Source organism: Helianthus annuus, chromosome 11, assembly GCF_002127325.2.
Source record: "Helianthus annuus cultivar XRQ/B chromosome 11, HanXRQr2.0-SUNRISE, whole genome shotgun sequence".
Lineage (NCBI taxonomy): Eukaryota > Viridiplantae > Streptophyta > Magnoliopsida > Asterales > Asteraceae > Helianthus > Helianthus annuus.
Genome location: NC_035443.2, coordinates 62,230,849 through 62,254,162, shown reverse-complemented (window position 1 = coordinate 62,254,162; position 23,314 = coordinate 62,230,849). Strand labels below are relative to the sequence as shown.

Below are 23,314 nucleotides of genomic sequence, written 5' to 3'. Positions count from 1 at the left end.
TTGTTGTACTAGCAAAGTGAGATTCTTCATAATGTTTATGTTCAGCCTCTTCATGAGTTCCTACAGCAACATGAGATTCTTCATAATGTTGATGTTCTATTTCTTGATGAATTTCAAACTCAAAATGAGTTCCAGCTTCAGGTATCCGATGACTATCAGCATGTTTTGTTTCTGTCTTATTTTCTGGTGAGTTTGTTATCATCAGAATTCCTTCTCCTCCTGTGGGCTCAGTTTCTGATGTCCAGGACTTCTCAACTTCTTCTTCTTCTTCTGGTAATGAAGAGTAGTTAAAAACTTCTTTGCTAGGTTCTTCTGTTGGAATATCTGATTTGGCAAGAAGTTCTTCATGTTGTAGTCTGTATTGAGAGTCTGTTGCAATGAGGAATAACATGCTTTCTGGTAACTCAGGAACATCTTTATCTGATTCCCATCCATGAGTGGCATTCCAGGCTTTCATGGTGTTTGAACTCTAGACATCTTCCAAAATTGGAATCTCTATGTTTCTTTCAGCAAAAGTTTCAAAAATGAAAATTGAAATGAACCTTGGATATGGCAGATGTGAGGTTACCCTTCCATTTTTTGTAAGAATTGATCTTTTGAGTAGGTTGAAAATTTCTGTTCCGTAATCAAGTTTGAACCCTGTTATGAGTCCATACATGATTGATAGAATAGCTTGACTAACTTGAGCAGCTCCTCCTATCTTTGATGTGAGGCACTTGTTCAGTACTTCCATCATCACTTGCAAGAAAGCTGGCATTTCATTTCTTCTGACTGCTCCAATCTTGTTAATTTTCTTGTTCTTGTAACCAAGCTCAATGATGAAGCTTATCAAATCTTCTCTTTTTGGTGCTTCAACGTAGTTGTCAAAAACTGGAAGTTCGAGCCATTCTCTTACCCTTGCAGGGGTTAATGTTACTGAAACATTTCCCCACACATGAGAAGAGACCTGATTTTCTCCATCTTCACTGAAGGTGTGAATAAATTGCTGCAATAATCTTTTTGGTACTTCTCTTCTCTTTGTTAATGCACTTGAGATTGGACATCTTATGAGATATTCTATCAAAAGTTGACATCTTTCATCATATTCTGAATGCTCTGTATTCATCAGCATGTTATTTTCTTTCATTGGCAAGAATTCTGTGTCTTCAACAAAAGGTACATCATGTTGAACAATTGGAATGTTGAGGTTTACTTCTGCCATTGCTTGATTTTATGAGTTAGGGTTTGAGATTCGGGAATTTTGAATTTTGAGTGAAAACAGGGGATTTCGAGGTTTGAAGTTTTGTGAGGAAGAAGGTGAGTGATTTGTGAATTTCTGCTAAGGTTGAGTTTTATAGTAAGGGTTTTAGCAGAGATGTAAGGGTTTATGGATTTGAGGGGACATGGAACGTGGCTTGTAATAGCAGTTAAAAGATCATTAATTACCTTTATTACCGTTAGATCATGTGATGTGAAATGCGGTTCAGAATGTAACCGTTGGATCATGGGTATCAAGATATTTAATGATGGTTGATTGTGTAATCGTGGTTATGCCTTCTCAACTTGTAGTTTCTTCAATCATTCCAAATTTTTGAAAGTGAATTTTGATTGGAGAAAACTACCGGTCACATGACACCTTTTCATTCTTGTGGACCCCATTTTGTTAATGGTCCAATCAGCTTTCTTCATAATATTCCTCCTTTTTCAAAGTCAAAATTTCATTCTGATGATGTCATCAGAAATTGAACATAAATTCTGTTAGGAATTTATATTTTCTTCTGATTTGAATTCTGTTGACCTTTCAAATGTGGTCAACAGAAGTCAACTGTTTTCAACAGAATTTTTTTTAATTGAAATTCCCCCTAAGCTTGTGAGCTTTTTCATCAGATTTTTGAAGTTTCTCTTTTGATTGAATAAAAGATATTCTAGTATCCATTTTTTAAGAGATGAGAGGGAATAAGTAAGGTTTTGAAGATTTTACTTACATTGCATTTCTGACCTTCACATCTTTGTTCTAATCTTCAAGGAATGTTGTTGTGCAAAAGATTTTCTTATTTCTTTAACATCACATTTTTGAAGATTAATTTTCCAGAAAATTTTAATTTTGACAGAAACTTTTTATAAATCCTCCTCTTTTTTAAGTTTCTTTGTAACTGGTTTAAAGCAATGTTAACTGATAATTCTTATCATTTTACAGTTGATTTATCAGTCTTTCTGGTTATCTTCAATCTTTTCTGATTTTCTGATGTTTTATCAGATTCATCAGATTTGTTTGGACTTCATCAGATTTCTCTTGATTTTATCAGATATGTCCTTTCAATTCCCCTAGATCTATTGTTTTGTTTTTTTAAGAAAAAGATAAAGAATATATATATATATATATATATATATATACACACTAGCCGTTTACCCGCGCGATGCGGCGGGAAACATATCACTTAGGTTGGTGAGTTTAGGGTTATGTACGGGGAGGTTCGGTTTTGAGCCATAATCAAAACCAAATTCGCGATGCAATGGAAAAAACAACACTTGTTAGTAATTCTAAGGGTGTGCATGAGAACGTTCAGTTCAGTTAGGTTATAACCGAAATCTAAATTTTCGGTTAAGGTACTTCAAAACCGGTCATGCAGATTTAAAGAGTTTTAAAATGATGTAAACAAATTGAACTGCATCAAGCCAACAAAACACAACCGTAAGCTTAAAACTAATCAAACGAATCCGCCTTGGATTGTTTTCCCTAACAAGCTAAAACGTTCAACTCAAAAGCTAAAACGTCCAACTCAACTCAGAAAAACCAAAGTTTTTCTTAACAAGCCAAAACCTTCCGCTAACTTGTTTTTCTTAACAAGCAAAGAGTTTAAACTAAGTCACACTGCATTATTGATATATTTTGTTAAACTTTAATAGTTGTTAACAAAAGCATAAAAAGCAACGTGTTTTTACATTACTCTCATAAACAAAAAAATTGAAAACGAAAATTTAAACCATTCATTCAACTAATTACCATCACTCCATTAAATCTTGGTTTAAAAAAGCGGGAAGCGCACAAAAGCGATGAGGTCTAAAACCGATTTTTTTTAAAGCAAAGCGCAAAAGCGGTGAGTTTTTCGTACACAAAACGCAAAGTGATTATATAATTTATTTTATATATCCCATAAGTGTTTAGCATCAAATACTATATATATGTTTTAGAATGAAAAAAACATAAATTTACAGCCTAAAAAGCTTGTGGTACAACACTCATCAGCACATAAACACACCATGTACATAAGGCGTGCGCCTCACCTGCACTTCAGGTCAATTTTTAGGCTAAAAAAATGCGCCTCACCTGCGCCTTTTGTACATCGTGCGCCTTGTGTCACATAGGGCCATTTAGTTGGCGTCATGGGTCGCCTCGCGCCTAGGCGCACTTTTTTAAACCAAGAATTAAATCACAATTGTATATTGTTTTTATGTTTTTAACAGCTCTTTCATTAGAACACCCATCTAGAAGAAATCCACTTTTGCCTAACTTACCCTCACTTGAACCTAAAAAACTAACAAATACTTCCTCCGCATCCCATTCTTGAAGCCAAGATTTTCCAAAACTCAAATTATAGAGTAATTACAAAACTGAATACTCAAATTTTATGGCATCATTAATCCATCTTTGTATTCACTTGTTAGCTCCAAAACACTTTCTTAATATCATAAAAAATTATTTCCTTTACACAGGAGGTATAACCCATCTCCTTTAATTTCATAAAATCTAATATTTTGATAAAGTTGTTAATAAGGCTGTAAGTATTAAACTGCACTTTGGACGACTATCGACCGTTTTGGTTTTATAAAGCGTGAAGCGCGCAAAAGTGACAAGGTCTAAAACCGAGGCGCAAAACGCAAAAGTGGCGGGCTTTTCGTACGCAAACATAACTGGAAACCCTCTTCATAAATCATCACAAATTTAACAATTTTAGTAAACTTCAGTCAACTACAAGTCAATCTTTTCGACCCCTTTGCAGCTGAATATTTGATACTTGTTACTGTGACCTCTCATCCACCTTTACCTTGTTCACATCCCTCTCAGATGTCTTGCCTTGTTTCTTCCCCCTGTACAATAAAACCACCAGTCATATTCAACATGATTTTCCCTAGAATTGTTGGCCAGAAGACCAAAAGACAAAATAAAACAAAAAATTTCACAAGCTAAAAGCGGAGCAACTTCTAAGGATATACATATACTACTTTTTAAATGTTTAGAGGTCGGTTTTTAAATGATCCTCCTTCTAAGGCTATACCTTTGCTACTTTTTAAATGTTTCGTTGTGCACATTCCTACATCATAAGCCAATGGTGTGTAATGATATGGATAAAACCTAAATAGAATAAGATGTAAAGTTTAAGAAAAGGAATGGGTCACAAGTCATACAGCCGCCAAAACTGATATATCACAAAAAAACATATTATTGGAGTAATAATACAATAATACACTTCTATAACAATTTTCAAAACTCAAAGAAAAGAATATTGGTCAACCTGACCCGTAAGCCCGTTTTGACAAGTTACCCAACCCGTGAAGCTTTCCACCTCTAATTCCCAGCATATACCACATAGAACACCATGATTAACATACAGAATTAGATCAATAAACTAAGCTTGGCCAATAAAGACTATTGAATCAGCTAGTAAACAAAAAGAAACACCAAACTAGATCTCAATCAATTACATATGGAAGCAAAATTACTCAACAAAAATCAAATAAACCAGAGAAAACAAACCTTGCATTGTCGCTTTGCTGTGATTGAGCCAATGTAAAAGGCAGTCCTTGTGAACAAAGATGATAGCTTTTTTTAGCTGGGCATAGGGGGTATACCTAACAACATTAAAGATCAAATTGTGAAAGGTAGACTATATAAAGAAAATACTTCCAACCATGTTTCCTCCACCAACAGTACTTCCAGTTTCAAATGTTTTTTTATAAATTATCAACACCATAATTATGATTACAAAACAAAGAATACGACAATAGCAATAAAAATCATTAATGAAGATTCAAGAAGTTGTATGCATAAAAATGTACCTAAATGACTTTTAACCCACACCCGTTTGTAATAAAACACAACCAAATGGACCCGATCATAACTTATACGTAAACGGCCCGAAACGAAAACTCACCAAATGCAAGGCTTACGATTCCATTTTCACCTGCTGATAAATATGCTATGAGTGTAGGCCAAGCATCTGGATTGATCTTGCCAATGTCTATGAAACCAGAAAGTTGTTGAGGGATCTGCATGTTGGTATAATGTTTTTAGGTTAAAACATTTATATGATAAACTTAGAGAAAGATTATTCAGTTTTAAAGTCATATTACTGTTCTGTCAGCTTTTTGAAGCAGAATTTGGCGGAGTTCTGTCCATCGTTGCTACTGCTGCTTCTGGTCGCGGTAATGGCGATCATGGAGTCTTGGGAGTTCTGTCTATCATAAGAGCTGCTGCTTTTGCTCGTGGTAACAGCGATCTCGTTCAAGTTTGTTGACTTGTTGCGCACTTTGCGGGTCCTTCTCTGCCAACTGTTTCTTCAGGCTCTCGATTTGTTCTTTAAGGTCCATGACCTCCCTGCTTTCCTTATTCAATTGAGCCGCACCAAGTTCGACGGTCGAAGCGTGTTGAGCAAGCTTCAACCTACTAACCGTTTCCCCGAAAGAATCACCTTCTGGGCTCACATGAGCAAACCTCAAAGTCTTCGCGTTTCCACCTGCAAATTTTATACAGATAAACCCGATCAAAATCGACGTTCTATCAAGAACTACCTAATTTCTTGCATTATATACCTAATGAGTTCTGAAGGAGTAGTGTGAGCTTGCTGTTTCTGTATGGAATGTATGAGTTCTTCTGTGATAAAGCAGTGATTACGTCCGAAGCTTGCGAGTAGCTCGGCTCGTTTGCACCCTTACCTACATCCGTTCATTAGATAACTTGATCAACAACTCTAATATCCACAAGCTATGAAAACCTGCATAAACCATGGTCAACGCGTCAATGGCTGGCAAATTTAACTGGCAAAAGTTTTGCTACTTATCTTCTTCTTCATTCTCCCCATCCTCCATAACCGCCTTGTAAACCAACAACACCATACCTTGAGTCGCCTCTCTCGCTTCAGGAAGCCTATCTTTCAACAACTCAGCCGGCGTTTGCACCAACGAAGAAAGCCCGTATTCTCTAATCTCACCTGACTCCTAAAAAACATGAGAGGGTAATTCAGTAATTTCATCTTTAAAAACAAAAATATTAACCAAAAGAGGGTGATTTTGCAATATGCATACCAGTTTAGAGACACACTGAGAGATCGAAACAACAGCTTTGGCCCTAACTCTCATATTTGCATTCTTAACATTTTAGGACTTTAAACAATAATACAAATTTTAGGACATTAAACAATAATACAAATTTGAATTTAATCACAAACAGATATTGTAAATAATCACCTGAGGGATGTATCTAAGGGCCTTTACTGGCTTCGCCTGCTGCACTGAAGACCACTCGTTTGGAACCGCATCTATTGGTGTCGGAGGCTTGTTCCTGAAAGCTAGAATCCTGGTTCTGTTCATGTTGAGGCTGTCCGCCAGCCGATTCCTGTATGCTTCCTTCGCCGGTGAGCTTGCAATTGGATTCTCCTTACCATTTTTGGACTGTGTTAGCATGCAATGCGCATAATCAAAATCCATCGCTGATCTATTCGGTATGAATCTATCCAACTACAAACAAAACCATAATTCAGTAACCGATGATCAAACAAAAAGCCCTAATCATGAAACAGAAATTACGTTTTCTCTAGAAATCAGCAATGTTGCCCTAGTCTAAACTATTGAAATCAGCAATTGTTTGCTTGGCGCCCGGAGTTTGCTTCTCCCGCCGACAGTCATTGTTGCCGTAGTCTAAACTATTGAAATCAGCAATACAATCCTCAAAATTACAATTTTTCAACATCAGTTTCTAGAACTAACGAAATCTGAAGCACATGACCTACAAAAATAAGAAAAAAAAGGTTGCTAGAATTACCTTCGTTGTCAGAAAACGTACATGCAGCCGATAAATCGGAACCGTGTTGTCGGAACCTACCTCAACCACCATCTACCTCCAGATGCTCGTCTCAAGAGCCAAAACACACAAGTCAGATATCAAGAATACCTACCTTAAAGTTTCAACTTTCTTACAAACTAACCTCAATACAAAAAACTCTAAAACTACAAGATCATTCACCAAATCCAACAATCAAATCAAAACTCCCACACTCCTAATTCCACAACGCATACACATCTCAACACCACACAAAACATTGAATTAATACAAACGCACAACACAACAAAATTAGGGTTCTACTTGAAAAAAAATTGGGGATTTTACAAACCCTACCTCGAGAATTGAGCTCGTTACGCTGCGCTTCAAGCCGATTAAGATTATGAGTCTTCTGGCGGTTCTTACCAAAACCCTAATCGTTGGCTGTGTGAGAGAGATGAGAGAGAAGGAAGGGGAAAGGTGGATCCGTGTGAAAACAAAATCATCCGTCAGATCACGATCCGTGTGAAGAATTGAGAAAATGGACGGCTGATGATGGATCCAGGTGAAGGGTAAAAGTTTTGGAGGGCATAATTGGAATTGTAAATTATATTGTGCTTTAGAGGGTTGTATAGCATGCTTTAGGGGTGTTTTAAGGAAATTTTTAGGACTTTAAGAAGTCCTTTGGATATGCTTTATAAAGTAGTATATATATATATATGTATATATATATATATATATATATATATATATATATATATATATATTCCAAACAAAAAAAATTCAACAAAACAAACAAAGAAAAAAACTACTCATTAAAGATCCCCTTGACATACAACCAGAGGTAGGTTTGTTGACCACTGTGATTTGATGTTGGAACCAGGGAGGGAACATACATGTTCTCTTGTAAAGCCATCTGGGCCCTTGGGTACCAGCTTGTTACCCCTCCAAAGTCCAGCTTCCTGGTTATCACCTTGATCACAAAGCGAGGGTAGATCAGAAAAGGTTGACGGGTGTGCATGTTGGATTCCAAGTCTCTCATGAGAAACTTGGAAAAGTTATATGGTTTCTCTTGTACAACTGCATGAACCACCTTCATCATCCTGTAAGAAAACTCGTTGTAGTATCCTATCTTCTTTGAGAAGCAGACACTGAGCTGTGTCACCAAGTACTGGAATGGTGGTATGAAACCATACTTGCTGATCTGCCTTGAAACATTGGGTGTTCAATAACCCATGTTCCTCAGGGTTTCATCAATAATTTCCTTCCTGAAGAAGGTGCTACTTGGATGATCAGCCAGCTGGAGAAAATCCCTGAGAGTTTCCTCCTTTAAGATGATTCTGAACCCCATCACCTCGCTTTCTATCCACATGTTGGTGCCACTGAAGATGGTCTCAGCATTCCACCAGAATTCTTGAAGGAGATCTGGATAGACTGTAACACCCCCAAAATACCACCTGCGGAAACCCCGCGAGGCGTGTTACACATCAGAGTCTGAGCCACCAATCACATTGAACCAATAGTAAATACTTAAATAAAACATGTCATCAATAGCCAAGATTAAATGTCAAACACAATATTAATTCACAAGAGTTATGTAGCGGAAGCATATGATAAGTCGTTTAGTAATTGTTTCAAAATAAACTTAAAACCAATGTATCAATTATAAATAATCCAGTAGCTTCGATCCATGACCACTCCAGCACGCCCAGATAGCAAGTCCATGTTCCAAAGTTAACGACCTACAAGCATGCAAACAAGTGTGTCAGACTACGCTGGTGAGTTCAAGGTTTCGTTAACGAGTTGTGTTACCAGATATATGTTAATGCGATTCAATGTTGTGTTACGATGTTGCTCATGTTAGTTACCCTAGGGACTACGCCCTTACGTAACCGAGGAGTGTGCCTCTTAGCAACCCACTATGTTGTTCAGTTAGTTACCCTAGGGAAAACGCCCTTACGTAACCGAGGAGTGTGCCTCTAAACAACCATAGTGAAACCCAGATAATTAGTTCACCCCCGTCCTTACGGCCCGGTGTGAGGTTTCCCACCTAATAGCGCTATAAACTAATTACCCCCATTGCCCTCCAGGCAATAACCAAAACCGATTAAGTTGTTTACCCAATGTTTCCCTTCCAAATGTGTACCAGTTGTCCCAAACCACCGGGACGCATGCTTGAGAAAATGCATTGAACTCACCTGGGATTGCTCGGCAGGTTATACCAAAGTTACTTGAATTAAGAATGGTCAATCACGTCCTAACAGAGTTACCATACAAGTCAGGTTTGGTTCAAGTAATGCACGTATGTTTCACACAAGTCATCACGTATAGATCATGGCAACAGTTTACAGTTAAAGCTAATCCATCTAACTTGTGCAACTAAATAAATCAGCCCAATAATATTCTCAGCCCAATCAGAAAGCACACAAGAGCCTTGTGCGATCCGGCCGGGCTTGTACGATCTGGATGGCCCTTGTGCGATCCGAACGGGTTGTGCGGTGATGATTTGGGCTGTCCGGCCCAACAGCGTATCCAAGTTCAATCATGTGTGTGTGGCCCAACATCTTGTGCGATCGGCTGCATCTTGTGCGATCCACAAGATGTTGTGCGATCGGCATAAATCAACACAATGTGCGACCAGTCTTGTGCGTGTGGAATCTTGGGCGATCCGGCCCAGTAGCAATAATGGCCCAACATGGTCTGTAATCACGGCCCAGTTAACAATCCTTGTGCGAACAGGAGTCTTGTACGAATGGACTCCTTGTGCGATTGGCTAACCTTGTGTGATAGGGCCTCTTGTGCGATCGGTTTAAACCATTCCAAATTTCAAGCAAAATCGGTTACATAATCACTAACAGTTTCCTTATTTTCTTGCCAATCAATTAACACAATATCCAAACATATGATCAATCTAATATCGATTAACCAAGCATAATCTAAGCAATTCACATGAACCCTAATATGAATAACAAGAACATTCAAACTATCCGATCCAAATCTTTGTGCAATAATCCGAAAACTTAACATAATAGTCAATCTAACAAGCATCATCAAACAATCCGAATCAATACATGGCAGCCGATTGACATCTTCATACACATAAACATCATGGTAGCCGATTAATATCATCACACAATTTCCGATTTCCTAATCATGTAACCGATTAACAAGGACATTATCATCAAACATCATATGAAACACATAGATCATAATCATCATTACCATACAATCAAAGAACAAGCAAACAATATACACTAACCGTGATGTTTGAATGGGTTGGATGAACCGATGTGAAAAGCTTCGAGTGGGGAGGGGCTGCCGTCGGGTTCCAAGCAAAACGAGAGAGAGAGAGAGGAAGTCTAGGGTTTGTGAGTGTGGAGTGTTTGATAAAAAGTGAGATAGTAAACACCTCTCAAGTGTATACGGGTAGTGAATGGGCCGACCCCAAACATGGGCCGCCTTAAGGTCCGGTTGCAACCATCACGGCCCAATGGCCTTGTGCGAGTGATATATGTTGTGCGGTTCGGGTTGTGTGTTTATCATACATACACGTAACACATATAGCACATAAAAGTTCACGCGTCATACATACACAATAGCATTCAATACATCAAAGTTCACATGACCACATACGTTACATTTATTACAAAAACGGGTTCGAAATACGAGTTGTCCCATTATCCCCAACTAAAAAGAAATTTTGTCCCGAAATTTGGTATGCACTCACTGAGGGAGCTAGGTAAGTTATATCGTTCACTCACTGGTTTTCCCGGGGTGTCAAATCATCCCCCACTTGAATGGGAATTTCGTCCCGAAATTCACTAGTTGCACTGACGTTAGGTTCACTAGGTTTTATTTGGTCTTTGGGGAACAAATGTGGATACTTCTGTTTCATCTGGTCCTCGCGTTCCCACGTGAACTCTGGACCACGTCTCGAGTTCCAACGAACTCTCACAATCGGTATGCGGCTGTGTTTACGAACTTTAATTTCCCGATCCATAATTTCAATTGGTTCTTCGACAAAATGCAATTTGTCATCTATCTTCAGCTCTTGAAATGGTACTACTAGTGTTTCATCAACTAGACACTTCTTTAGCTGCGATACGTGGAACACATCATGGACATTACCCAACTCAGCAGGTAATTCCAACCTGTAGGCCACCTTTCCAATCTGTTCTAAAATTTTGAATGGTCCTACATAACGAGGGTTTAGTTTGCCGCGTTTCCCAAAACGCACTACACCCTTCCAGGGTGAAACCTTTAACATAACGCGATCATTAACTTCAAATTCCAGCGGTTTACTACGCTTGTCAGCGTAGCTTTTCTGACGGTCGCGAGCTGCGGCCATACGGTTTCTGATCTGCACAATGCTTTCTGATGCTTCAAGAACAAACTCAGGGCCTGTGATCTGGCTATCACCCACCTCATGCCAACAGAGAGGTGAACGACATTTCCGTCCGTACAGTGCTTTGAACGGAGCTGCCTTAATACTTGAATGGTAGCTGTTGTTGTAGGAGAATTCTATCAACGGTAGGTGCTTCTCCCATCCTTTTCCAAAGTCGAGTACGCATGCCCGAAGCATATCTTCGAGTGTTTGGATGGTGCGCTCGCTTTGACCATCCGTCTGTGGGTGATAAGCGGTGCTCATGTCGAGTTGGGAACCAAACGATTTATGAATTGACTGCCATAATTCTGAAGTGAAACGCGGATCTCGGTCTGAAATGATAGAAGTTGGCACCCCATGCCTAGAAACCACTTCCTTAAGATACATTGCTGCCAACTGAGAGAATTTGTCTGTTTCCTTGATTGCTAGGAAGTGTGCCGACTTCGTGAGGCGATCAACAATCACCCAAATGGTATCGTTCCCAGCCTGGGTTCGAGGTAGCCCTGTCACGAAATCCATGGCGATCTGTTCCCACTTCCATGTGGGTATCTCTGGTTGCTGCAGTAGACCTGAGGGCTTTTGATGTTCTGCTTTGACTTTAGCACAAGTCAAACATTTGCTGACGTAGGTTGCTATATGAGCCTTCATGCTGGGCCACCAGTAGGTAGTTTTCAAGTCGTGGTACATCTTATCTGATCCAGGATGTATAGAGTAGCGTGATTTATGTGCCTCTTCCATTACAAGTTCCCGTAAGTTGCCAAAGAATGGGACCCAAATGCGTCCAGTTACGTAGTAAGCACCGTCTCCCTTTCGTTCTAGTCGTTGCCTCGAGCCGCGTAAAGCTTCAGCTCGAACGTTCTCTGGTTTCAACGCTTCCAACTGAGCGTCTCGTATCTGGGAAGGGAGGTTGGACTGGATTGTGAGTTGCAATGCTCGTACACGCCTAGGTGCATTATCCTTTCTGCTGAGGGTGTCAGCTACAACGTTCGCCTTGCCCGGATGATACTTGATGGCACATTCATAATCGTTCAATAATTCCACCCATCGTCGTTGTCGCATATTCAATTCTTTCTGGTCGAAGATGTGCTGGAGACTCCTATGGTCGGTGTAGATGGTGCATTTGGTACCGTACAGATAGTGCCTCCAAATCTTCAACGCAAATACCACCGCTCCTAACTCCAAGTCGTGTGTCGTGTAGTTCTTCTCGTGCACCTTCAGCTGACGAGAAGCATAAGCTATTACCTTCTCGCGTTGCATCAACACGCAACCGAGACCCTGAATTGACGCGTCACAATATACCACAAAATCTTCGGTGCCCTCTAGTAAAGACAAGATCGGTGCACTGCAAAGTTTCTGCTTCAGAACTTGGAAGGCCTCTTCCTGCTTCGTTCCCCAAGAGTACGTTGTGTTCTTCTGTGTCAGCGAGGTGAGAGGTTGCGCGATTTTCGAGAAATCTTTAATGAACCTTCGATAATACCCTGCGAGACCAAGAAATTGTCGCACCTCAGACGGAGTCTTTGGTGCCGCCCAATTCTTAACTGCATCCACCTTCGCAGGATCCACATGTATCCCTTTCTCGTTAACAACATGCCCAAGAAAGTGCACTTCTCGAATCCAAAAGTCGCACTTAGAAAATTTCGCGTACAACTGCTCCCTTCTGAAGAGTTCCAAGATGAGACGTAGGTGACGCTCGTGATCTTCCTTGTTCTTGGAATAGACTAAGATGTCGTCAATAAACACTATAACAAACTCGTCGAGATATGGCTTGCATACGCGGTTCATGAGATCCATGAAAACCGCTGGTGCATTGGTCAATCCAAACGGCATGACCAAAAACTCATAGTGTCCGTAGCGCGTTCGAAAGGCTGTCTTGGGAACATCCTCTTCCCTAACCCTTACCTGGTGATAACCCGACCTTAAGTCGATCTTTGAATAGAAACTTGACCCTTGCAACTGGTCGAACAAGTCGTCGATGCGTGGTAACGGATAGCGGTTCTTAATGGTCACCTTGTTGTGCTCTCGATAGTCGATACACATACGGAATGACCCGTCTTTCTTCTTTACGAACAGAACTGGGGCTCCCCAAGGCGAAGAACTGGGTCGAATGAAACCCCTATCCAACAACTCCTGTAGCTGATTAGACAACTCCTGTAGCTCTCCAGGTGCTAACCGGTAAGGAGCTCGAGCAATTGGAGCCGCCCCCGGTGCAAGATCAATCTGAAATTCTACTTGACGGTGAGGAGGTAACCCTGGTAGCTCCTCTGGGAATACATCAGCGAATTCTCGCACCACTGGTAGATCCTCGATCTTACTCTCTTCAGACTGAGCGTTGGTAACTAACGCTAACAGTGCAGGATACCCCTTTTGTAGATACTGTTGTGCACGCATGGCCGTGATAATCCCAACCATCGTCCCACTACGATGCCCTTGAACTAACAGTGACTCTCCATCAGGGAGAGGAATACGCACAATCTTCTCCTTACACAGAATTTATGCTTGGTGCTTAGACAACCAATCCATGCCTACCACTATGTCAAAACTACCGAGCGTAACGGGAAGGAGGTCAATGTCAAACACCTGACCCACGAGATCTAGTTTGCATCCAAAAAGGACATTTGAGGCTTCTATCGTCTTACCATCTGCTAGTTCTACTACTTGTTTAACCTCTAAAGGTGTTGGGGTTATCCCTAATCGTTGACTAAACTCTAAGGACACGTAACTCCAATCGGCACCCGAATCAAATAATACAGAAGCAATACGATTGTTAACAGGAAACGTACCAGTTACAACGTTGCCGTCATTCCTGGCATCCCCTCCTCCAAGCTGGAATACTCTGCCTCGAGCACCATTTCCCCCATTATTGCCGTTGTTGTTGTTGTTCCCAGCATTGGTATTATTCGGGCGGTTGTTGTCGTTGGCGTTCTGGTTTAACTGAGGGCAATCTCGCTTAAAGTGACCCTCGTCACCACACTGATAGCACCCCTTCCTGAAACCTTGGTTCTGCTGGGGTGGTTGCCCCTGTTGTCTCTGGTTTTGCTGGTTCTGTTGCTGCTGGTGTTTGGGTTGTGAGGTTCTACAATCCCTGGCCTCATGGCCTGGCTTACCACACTTGTTACACGTCCGACCACACGGACCCCAATGGTGATAGCCACATCTGTTACACCGTGGCTTTCTCCCTGCATATGAACCCTGGCTGTGGCCACTTCCCTGGCCTTGATTGACAGAAGATGACTGACTGATGTTGCGGTTGCTATTGTCTGGCCTTTTCTGAGTCTGGCCAGCACTGGATGCCTTGTCATAATCACTCCACTTCCGCTTGTTATCATTAGCGGACGCAGTGGCAGTGGGTGTAGCAGTAGTAGTGGCCGAAATACGCGGGGGTAACCAAACTCTTCACACGCGGAGGCAACCCTTTGATGAACGATCTGTGTTAAATCATTGAGATGAGCTGCAGTGACCAAACTCTTCACACGCGGAGGCAACCCTTTGATGAATAACTCAATCCTCCGAGACATAGGCCGGGACAAGTTCGGGCACATGTCGGCCAGTTCATACGATCGCTTCACATACGCTTCGACTTCAGATCCAACCATCTTCAAGTCGTAGTACTCGTTTTCCAGCTTCTGGACTTCATCCCGAGGACAGTACTCTTCCCTGATCAGTTCTTTAAAGTCTTCCCAGGTTGTGGCATTCGCCGCCTCGATGCCCAACAATTGTACCTGGGCGTTCCACCACGTTAGGGCACCATCAGCCAAGGTACCCGCAGCATATTTCACCCTGTCCCCAGCGGGACAGTTACAGATAGCAAACACAGACTCTGCTTTTTCGAACCACCTTAGGAGTCCCACAGCCCCTTCCGTCCCGGTGAAGGTCTGTGGCTTACAGTCCATAAACATTTTGAATGTACACACAGGCTGGTTAGGTTGAGGTTGCGCTTGCTGACCTAAATGACGAAAGGGAACACATTATAGAAGTGAAAAGACGTGTACGCAATATGAGAGTAAGAGTACTTGGTACATGCCGTACCAGCTTGATAGGCTGCTAAAGCCTCAGCTACACGGGTATTGATTAGGTCAGTCAACTCAGCCTGAGTCATGTTGATGTTACCACGTCCGTGTCCTCGTCCACTCATGATTCTATATACGAAGATGAACCGATTCAGGAAATCGAAACGAGATGGAAACCAAGTATAATGTTCGTATCTACGTACTACCAAGTTCACACATAATAAGGCAGAACCCTTCTCACGCTCGATAAGCCTCACTGGGACTTGCATGCATCCCGCGTTATTATTAAGTGTGCACCCATAATAATAAGGCAATTTGCATGCTTATCTCAGTGCCTCTTAGCTTGCGCTCGAAGTTTCCCCCGTTCAAACAACACAACAGATGATATCACAGTTCTATGGTTTACATGAGTCGAAGAGTAGTGTCACACTATCAAGTCACTATGGTGTTAAACGTTTCAGTTCATATACGTTGTGGGTGTGTGACTGCTAAGCAAGTAATGTATAGAGTGAGAGAGAAACGAACCTTGCAATCTGGTGCTGAGTGTCATGATCGATTTTCGAAGTTGTTCGGTTATAGTCTGGTTTTACAAAACGTTTTAAAACCTAGTTCACTATAACCAGTGGCTCTGATACCAAGCTGTAACACCCCCCAAAATACCACCTGCGGAAACCCCGCGAGGCGTGTTACACATCAGAGTCTGAGCCACCAATCACATTGAACCAATAGTAAATACTTAAATAAAACATGTCATCAATAGCCAAAATTAAATGTCAAACACAATATTAATTCACAAGAGTTATGTAGCGGAAGCATATGATAAGTCGTTTAGTAATTGTTTCAAAATAAACTTAAAACCAATGTATCAATTATAAATAATCCAGTAGCTTCGATCCATGACCACTCCAGCACGCCCAGATAGCAAGTCCATGTTCCAAAGTTAACGACCTACAAGCATGCAAACAAGTGTGTCAGACTACGCTGGTGAGTTCAAGGTTTCGTTAACGAGTTGTGTTACCAGATATATGTTAATGCGATTCAATGTTGTGTTACGATGTTGCTCATGTTAGTTACCCTAGGGACTACGCCCTTACGTAACCGAGGAGTGTGCCTCTTAGCAACCCACTATGTTGTTCAGTTAGTTACCCTAGGGAAAACGCCCTTACGTAACCGAGGAGTGTGCCTCTAAACAACCATAGTGAAACCCATATAATTAGTTCACCCCCGTCCTTACGGCCCGGTGTGAGGTTTCCCACCTAATAGCGCTATCAACTAATTACCCCCATTGCCCTCCAGGCAATAACCAAAACCGATTAAGTTGTTTACCCAATGTTTCCCTTCCAAATGTGTACCAGTTGTCCCAAACCACCGGGACGCATGCTTGAGAAAATGCATTGAACTCACCTGGGATTGCTCGGCAGGTTATACCAAAGTTACTTGAATTAAGAATGGTCAATCACGTCCTAACAGAGTTACCATACAAGTCAGGTTTGGTTCAAGTAATGCACGTATGTTTCACACAAGTCATCACGTATAGATCATGGCAACAGTTTACAGTTAAAGCAAATCCATCTAACTTGTGCAACTAAATAAATCAGCCCAATAATATTCTCAGCCCAATCAGAAAGCACACAAGAGCCTTGTGCGATCCGGCCGGGCTTGTACGATCTGGATGGCCCTTGTGCGATCCGAACGGGTTGTGCGGTGATGATTTGGGCTGTCCGGCCCAACAGCGTATCCAAGTTCAATCATGTGTGTGTGGCCCAACATCTTGTGCGATCGGCTGCATCTTGTGCGATCCACAAGATGTTGTGCGATCGGCATAAATCAACACAATGTGCGACCAGTCTTGTGCGTGTGGAATCTTGGGTGATCCGGCCCAGTAGCAATAACGGCCCAACATGGTCTGTAATCACGGCCCAGTTAACAATCCTTGTGCGACCAGGAGTCTTGTACGAATGGACTCCTTGTGCGATTGGCTAACCTTGTGTGATAGGGCCTCTTGTGCGATCAGTTTAAACCATTCCAAATTTCAAGCAAAATCGGTTACATAATCGCTAACAGTTTCCTTATTTTCTTGCCAATCAATTAACACAATATCCAAACATATGATCAATCTAATATCGATTAACCAAGCATAATCTAAGCAATTCACATGAACCCTAATATGAATAACAAGAACATTCAAACTATCCGATCCAAATCTTTGTGCAATAATCCGAAAACATAACATAATAGTCAATCTAACAAGCATCATCAAACAATCCGAATCAATACATGGCAGCCGATTGACATCTTCATACACATAAACATCATGGTAGCCAATTAATATCATCACACAATTTCCGATTTCCTAATCATGTAACCGATTAACAAGGACATTATCATCAAACATCATATGAAACACATAGATCATAATCATCATTACCATACAATCAAAGAACAAGCAAACAATATACACTAACCGTGATGTTTGAATGGGTTGGATGAACCGATGTGAAAAGCTTCGAGTGGGGAGGGGCTGCCGTCGGGTTCCAAGCAAAACGAGAGAGAGAGAGAGGAAGCCTAGGGTTTGTGAGTGTGGAGTGTTTGATAAAAAGTGAGATAGTAAACACCTCTCAAGTGTATACGGGTAGTGAATGGGCCGACCCCAAACATGGGCCGCCTTAAGGTCCGGTTGCAACCATCACGGCCCAATGGCCTTGTGCGAGTGATATATGTTGTGCGGTTCGGGTTGTGTGTTTATCATACATACACGTAACACATATAGCACATAAAAGTTCACGCGTCATACATACACAATAGCATTCAATACATCAAAGTTCACATGACCACATACGTTACATTTATTACAAAAACGGGTTCGAAATACGAGTTGTCACATAGACAGTGACGTATGTAGATACAACATAGCCCAAAGGACTTCGCTTAATCATGTTTTACACATACTTGCAATCTTCCCACGGAGGGCCTTCCAGATTAGACCTAAGTCTAAGGTTGTGATGTTTATGAAGAGGGAGAGGAAAACGATCAGACCTCATTTCTTTTGCTTGAGCCATTTTTTTAAAATGAAATTTCTGATAAACTGCTTTTGAAGAGAAGGTTGTTTGAGATGAAGAAAGTCTTTAAAAGTTTTAATATTTATAGATGAAAGTGATAGTTATGCTATAAATGGTATTAACAACCAAAGATTTTCTTTTCCATTTCAATCTCTTCATTTAAGACGATATTTGGTGCAGAAGGTATATTGCAGAGTTCGGAGCCCCATTTGTGAGTAGCATTTAATGACTAGGCGGCTAGTTTCATAGCTCCTAATCATTTTTATGCCTCCGTGTCTCTATATACTCTTATGAAGTATGACGTTGCATGCATTGGAAGTATAAGAAAAATTTAATTTTCTGCAAAAAAATTTCCTGTGACGGTTGATTAACCCTGCTGTAGCTTTGAATTTATCTTAATGCAAGTTACTTCCCCCTTTTTGATTTTTTATATAAACAAAGAAAAAGAAAGAAAGAAGAAAAAAATTCAAAAACAAATTATCTACAGTAATGTTTTTATACAAATATGAGATATGAATACGGATGGTGATTTATGAAGTTTTCTGATTATCTAAGGTGACACAAATATTTGCATCAGATTTTCTGATAAATCATCAGAAAATATTTTAACAGATTTTCTGATGTTTTATCAGAATTTCTAATGTTTCATGATTACCTTGGTACAAATATTTTAACAGATTTTCTGATGTTTTATCAGAATTTCTAATGTTTCATCAGATTTTCTGATAAATTATCAGGTTTTCGGATAACTCATCTGATTATCTGATAAATTATCAAATTAATAATTATTTATCAGATTTTCTGATATTCCATCAGATTGATGAATCTATTTGTCAGAAATCTGTTGTTTCAATCTTTAATTATCAGAATTTGCACCTTGATTATCATCAGTTTGGTTATCAGATTGTGACATTTTATTTTCTGAAACATCCTCATCTTTTATATTAACCATGCCAAGTTTGCTAATCAAAAAATTGTGTGTCTTTTCATCAAGAGGTTTTGTAAAAATGTCAGCAATTTGGTTTTCTGTTGGAACAAAATACATTTCTATGTTACCTTTTTCAACATGATCCTTTATGAAGTGATATATGGCATCTATGTGCTTGGTTCTGGAGTGATGAACTGGATTTTCTATAATTGCAATTGCACTCTTTGAGTCACATAGAATGGGTATTTTTGTCAGATCTACTCCATAATCCTTCAGCTGAGTTTGTATCCATAGCACTTGTGAACAACAGCTTGCTACTGCTACATATTCTGATTCAGCTGTTGATGTTGCAACACAGTTTTGTTTCTTTCTTGCCCAACATACCAACTTTTCTCCCAAGATTTGACATGCACCAAATGTGCTTTTTCTGTCAATCTTGCACCCTTCATAATCTGCATCTGTGTATGCAATTAGTTCAAGGCTTGTATCCTTAGGATACCAGAGACCAAGTTCTGATGTGCCTTTCAGATATTTAAAAAACCTTTTGACTGCTTTTAGGTGAGATTCTTTAGGATTGCATTGATATCTGGCCAGAAAGCATGTAGCAAACATAATATCGGGTCTGCTTTCAGTAATTTAGTAATGATCCTATCATCCCCCTATAGGTTTTAATATCTCCACATGTTCCATCTTTATCAGAATCAAGTTTCTTCCCTGTTGCCATGGGAGTTTTTGAAATTGAGCAATTTTCAAGTGAGTATTTGTGCAAAATTGTTTTCACAGAGATTGACTCGAAAATATTCCATCAATTCTTTGTTTGACTTGTAAACCTAAGAAAAAGGTTAACTCACCCATCATGCTCATTTCAAAATGGCTGGTCATTAACTTTTGAAAATTTTTGTAGAACTTTACATTTGTTGATCCAAATATAATGTCATCAACATATATTTTCACTAACAAAGTGTGACCCTTGTGTGTTTTAAGAAAAAGTGTTGTATCAATAGTACCTTTTGTGAAGCCAGAATTGAGTAAGAAGTTTGAAAGTGTTTTATACCAGTCTCTAGGAGCTTGCTTCAAACCATATAAGACTTTGATTAATTTGTAAACATGATTTTGAAATTTTGGATCAACAAAGCCTTTAGGTTGATCACATAAACTTCTTCTTCAATCTTACCATTCAGGAATGCAGATTTCACATCCATTTGATATACTTTGAAGTCTTTGGATGCAGCATAAGCAAGAAAGATTCTCACTGCTTCTAATCTGGCCACTGTGCAAAGGTTTCATCATAGTCAATTCCTTCTTGTTAACAATAACCTTTGACCACTAACGTTGCCTTATTCCTGGTTATTATGCCATTTTTTTCCTGATTTGTTTCTAAATACCCATTTTGAGCCTATGACTGATTTGTGATTTGGCTTAGGCACCAGATCCCATACCTTACTCTTTTCAAACTGATCAAGCTCTTCTTGCATTGCTTGAATCCAATCTAAGTCATTAAGAGCTTCTTTGACAGACTTGGGTTCTATTTTGCTTAAGAACCCAGCAAAAGCACATTCATGTGCTTTGGCAGATGTTGTTCTTACACCATCTTCTGGATTACCAATGATGTCAGAATGAACATGTCCTTTTATCCATCTTAACTTGTTGTGAAAAGTTGTTGGTTCTGATGGATTTGAAGTTTCCCCCTGAACATTTGCCTCGGTTGCATTAAATGTATCAGAATTTTGATTGTCAGAAATATATTCATTGTTCTGATTCAAGATTTCTGATACATTTTCCATTTGTTCTGCAGGGTTAGCACATGAATTATCTATTGATTTGATTGTAAGAGATTGATCATGTTCTAAGAAATTTTCTTTTATCATTTCAAAGAGATGTTCATATTTTTCTTGTTTATCAGAAAAGTTTATTTCCTTCATATATTCATCATCAAAAGATACATATAAACTTTCTCTGATTATCCTAGTGTTTAGAATAAAAATTCTATAAGCTTTTGAGGACAAAGAATAACCAAGAAAAATACCCTTTTCTGCTTTGCTGTCAAATTTCTCAAGGCTTTCAAAATCATTGAAAACAAAACACCTACAACCAAATGTGTGTAAAAATTTTACACTTGGAATTCTTCCATTGATAATGTTGTAGGGTGTTTTATTATGCCTTTTCTTGATCATGGACCTGTTTTGGGTAAAACAAGCATTTGCTATTGCCTCTGCCCAAAAATGAGTGGGTAGTTTAGCATGAGCAAGCATTGTTCTAGCTACTTCCACTAAGGTTCTATTTCTCCTTTCTACCACTCCATTCTGTTGGGGTGATCTTGGAGCATAAAAGTCATGAGAGATTCCTTTGTTTACAAGGAAGCTCTCAATTTTTGAATTTTTAAATTCTGTTCCATTGTCTGATCTGATCCTTCTGACTGTTAATTTTAACAGATTTTCAATTTTTCTGGTAAAGTTAATGATCAGATCAGGAGTTTCACTTTTCTTTCTTAAAACACTACCCATGTGTATCTGGAAAAATCATCTACAATTATAAGTATATATTTCTTTCCAGAAAAACTTTCTGTACTTATGGGTCCACAAAGATCCATATGCAACAGTTTCAAATTTTGTGTTATTGAATATTCAAGAATTGCTTTGTGTGAGCTTCTTTTGGATTTGCCCATTTCACAAGCTTCACAAATTTTATCCTTCTTTGAGGATATGAAAGGTAATCCTTTTACCAGGCATTCGCTTGCTAATTTGCTTAAATTTTTAAAGTTTAAGTGGGCTAATCTCTTGTGCCACAACCAGCTACTACCTTTGTTAATTTTTGAAAATAAACATAACTTTGGATGTTCATTTTCCTCTTTGAAATCAAAATAGTAGATTGACTGTCTTATCCTTTTTCCACTTAAATAAATTTTATTATTATCCATACCAAGTAACAAACATTTTTCTGGTAAAAAGGTTACCTGAAAACCTTTATCACAAAATTGACCACAACTCAGCAGATTGTACTTTAAGCCTTCTATATAGGCTACTTTTTCTATGGTCAAACACCCATACTTTATGCATCCATACCCCAAAATCCTCCCTTTTACTCCATTCCCAAAATTAACCATTTTACCCAGTTTTGAAACAAAGTTACTGACTAAGCTCCTCCTATCCCCAATCATGTGCTTGGAGCTTCCAGAATCGCAGTACCAGATCTGCTGCACATGATGGTCCTGAAATGGAAAAATTAGAGGGTTTTTGGTACCCAGACTTGCTTGGGTACTTTTCTGATGAGATTTTAATCAGATTTATTTCTTTTGATGAACTTTCATCTTAATATATGTTACATGCTGAGCCATGAACATATTTTTCACTTTTTATTTAGAGATGGTGTTGAACAAGCTTCAGAATGTCAGCACACATACAAGTTTCGCTATTAGAATTTTCTGATTTCTCTACTTGTGATGGAATTGTTGGATAATTTTGAAATCTTGAGTGAATCACCTCTGGAGTTTTTAAATATTTTTGTTTTGATTCACTCCTTTTTGCTTTTAAGTTGAGTTTTGAGATTTCAAAAGAGTTCTCAGAACTTGTTGATCTGCATGATTCAGAATCAGATTCTTATGTAAATTTATCAGAAATATGATGCGTTGCTTTCACAAAGGTGGTGGGTTTATTTTCACTTGTTTTCACACACCATAAACCTTCACCTCTGTTCTTTGGTGTATATTCAATAAAGTTAATGAATTCCTTAGCTTGTTGAAAACCCTTTACATTAATTTCTTTATCATGAATTTTCTTGTATAGATCTTTTCTTTCCTTTTCATAAAATTCAATTTTAGCTCTGTGATCTAAACTTTCTTCTATCAGCAATTGGTTTTCAAGTATAACTTTATTCATGGTTCTTAGCAAATCATCAGATTTTTTACTATCTGATTTCTGTTTA

The 23,314-nt window shown here is 39.3% G+C and overlaps 1 protein-coding gene and 1 long non-coding RNA gene across 4 annotated transcripts; both read right to left on the bottom strand.

The window, feature by feature from the left end:
• Window positions 1-3,872: 3,872 nt before the first annotated feature.
• Window positions 3,873-4,473, bottom strand: LOC110890388. Its single transcript, XR_002564473.2, has 2 exons — window positions 4,257-4,473; window positions 3,873-4,068 (listed from the first exon to the last, which is right to left on the bottom strand). It is a non-coding gene; the product is annotated as an uncharacterized LOC110890388 (long non-coding RNA).
• Window positions 4,474-5,602: 1,129 nt separating this feature from the next.
• Window positions 5,603-7,454, bottom strand: LOC110888336 (cell division cycle 20.1, cofactor of APC complex-like). Of its 3 annotated transcripts, none has more exons than XM_035979325.1 (6): window positions 7,019-7,454; window positions 6,784-6,899; window positions 6,445-6,714; window positions 6,283-6,345; window positions 5,791-6,195; window positions 5,603-5,714 (listed from the first exon to the last, which is right to left on the bottom strand). In XM_035979325.1, the coding sequence occupies exons 3-5, from the start codon at window positions 6,682-6,684 to the stop codon at window positions 6,031-6,033; spliced, it is 468 nt and encodes a 155-aa protein (XP_035835218.1). In that variant the 5' UTR covers window positions 6,685-6,714; window positions 6,784-6,899; window positions 7,019-7,454; the 3' UTR covers window positions 5,603-5,714; window positions 5,791-6,030. The 3 variants fall into 3 exon arrangements, with proteins under 3 accessions (XP_035835218.1, XP_035835219.1, XP_021991559.2); XM_035979326.1 differs by having other exon boundaries at window positions 6,784-6,894; XM_022135867.2 differs by lacking the exon at window positions 6,784-6,899.
• Between the last annotated feature and the right edge of the window lie 15,860 nt (window positions 7,455-23,314).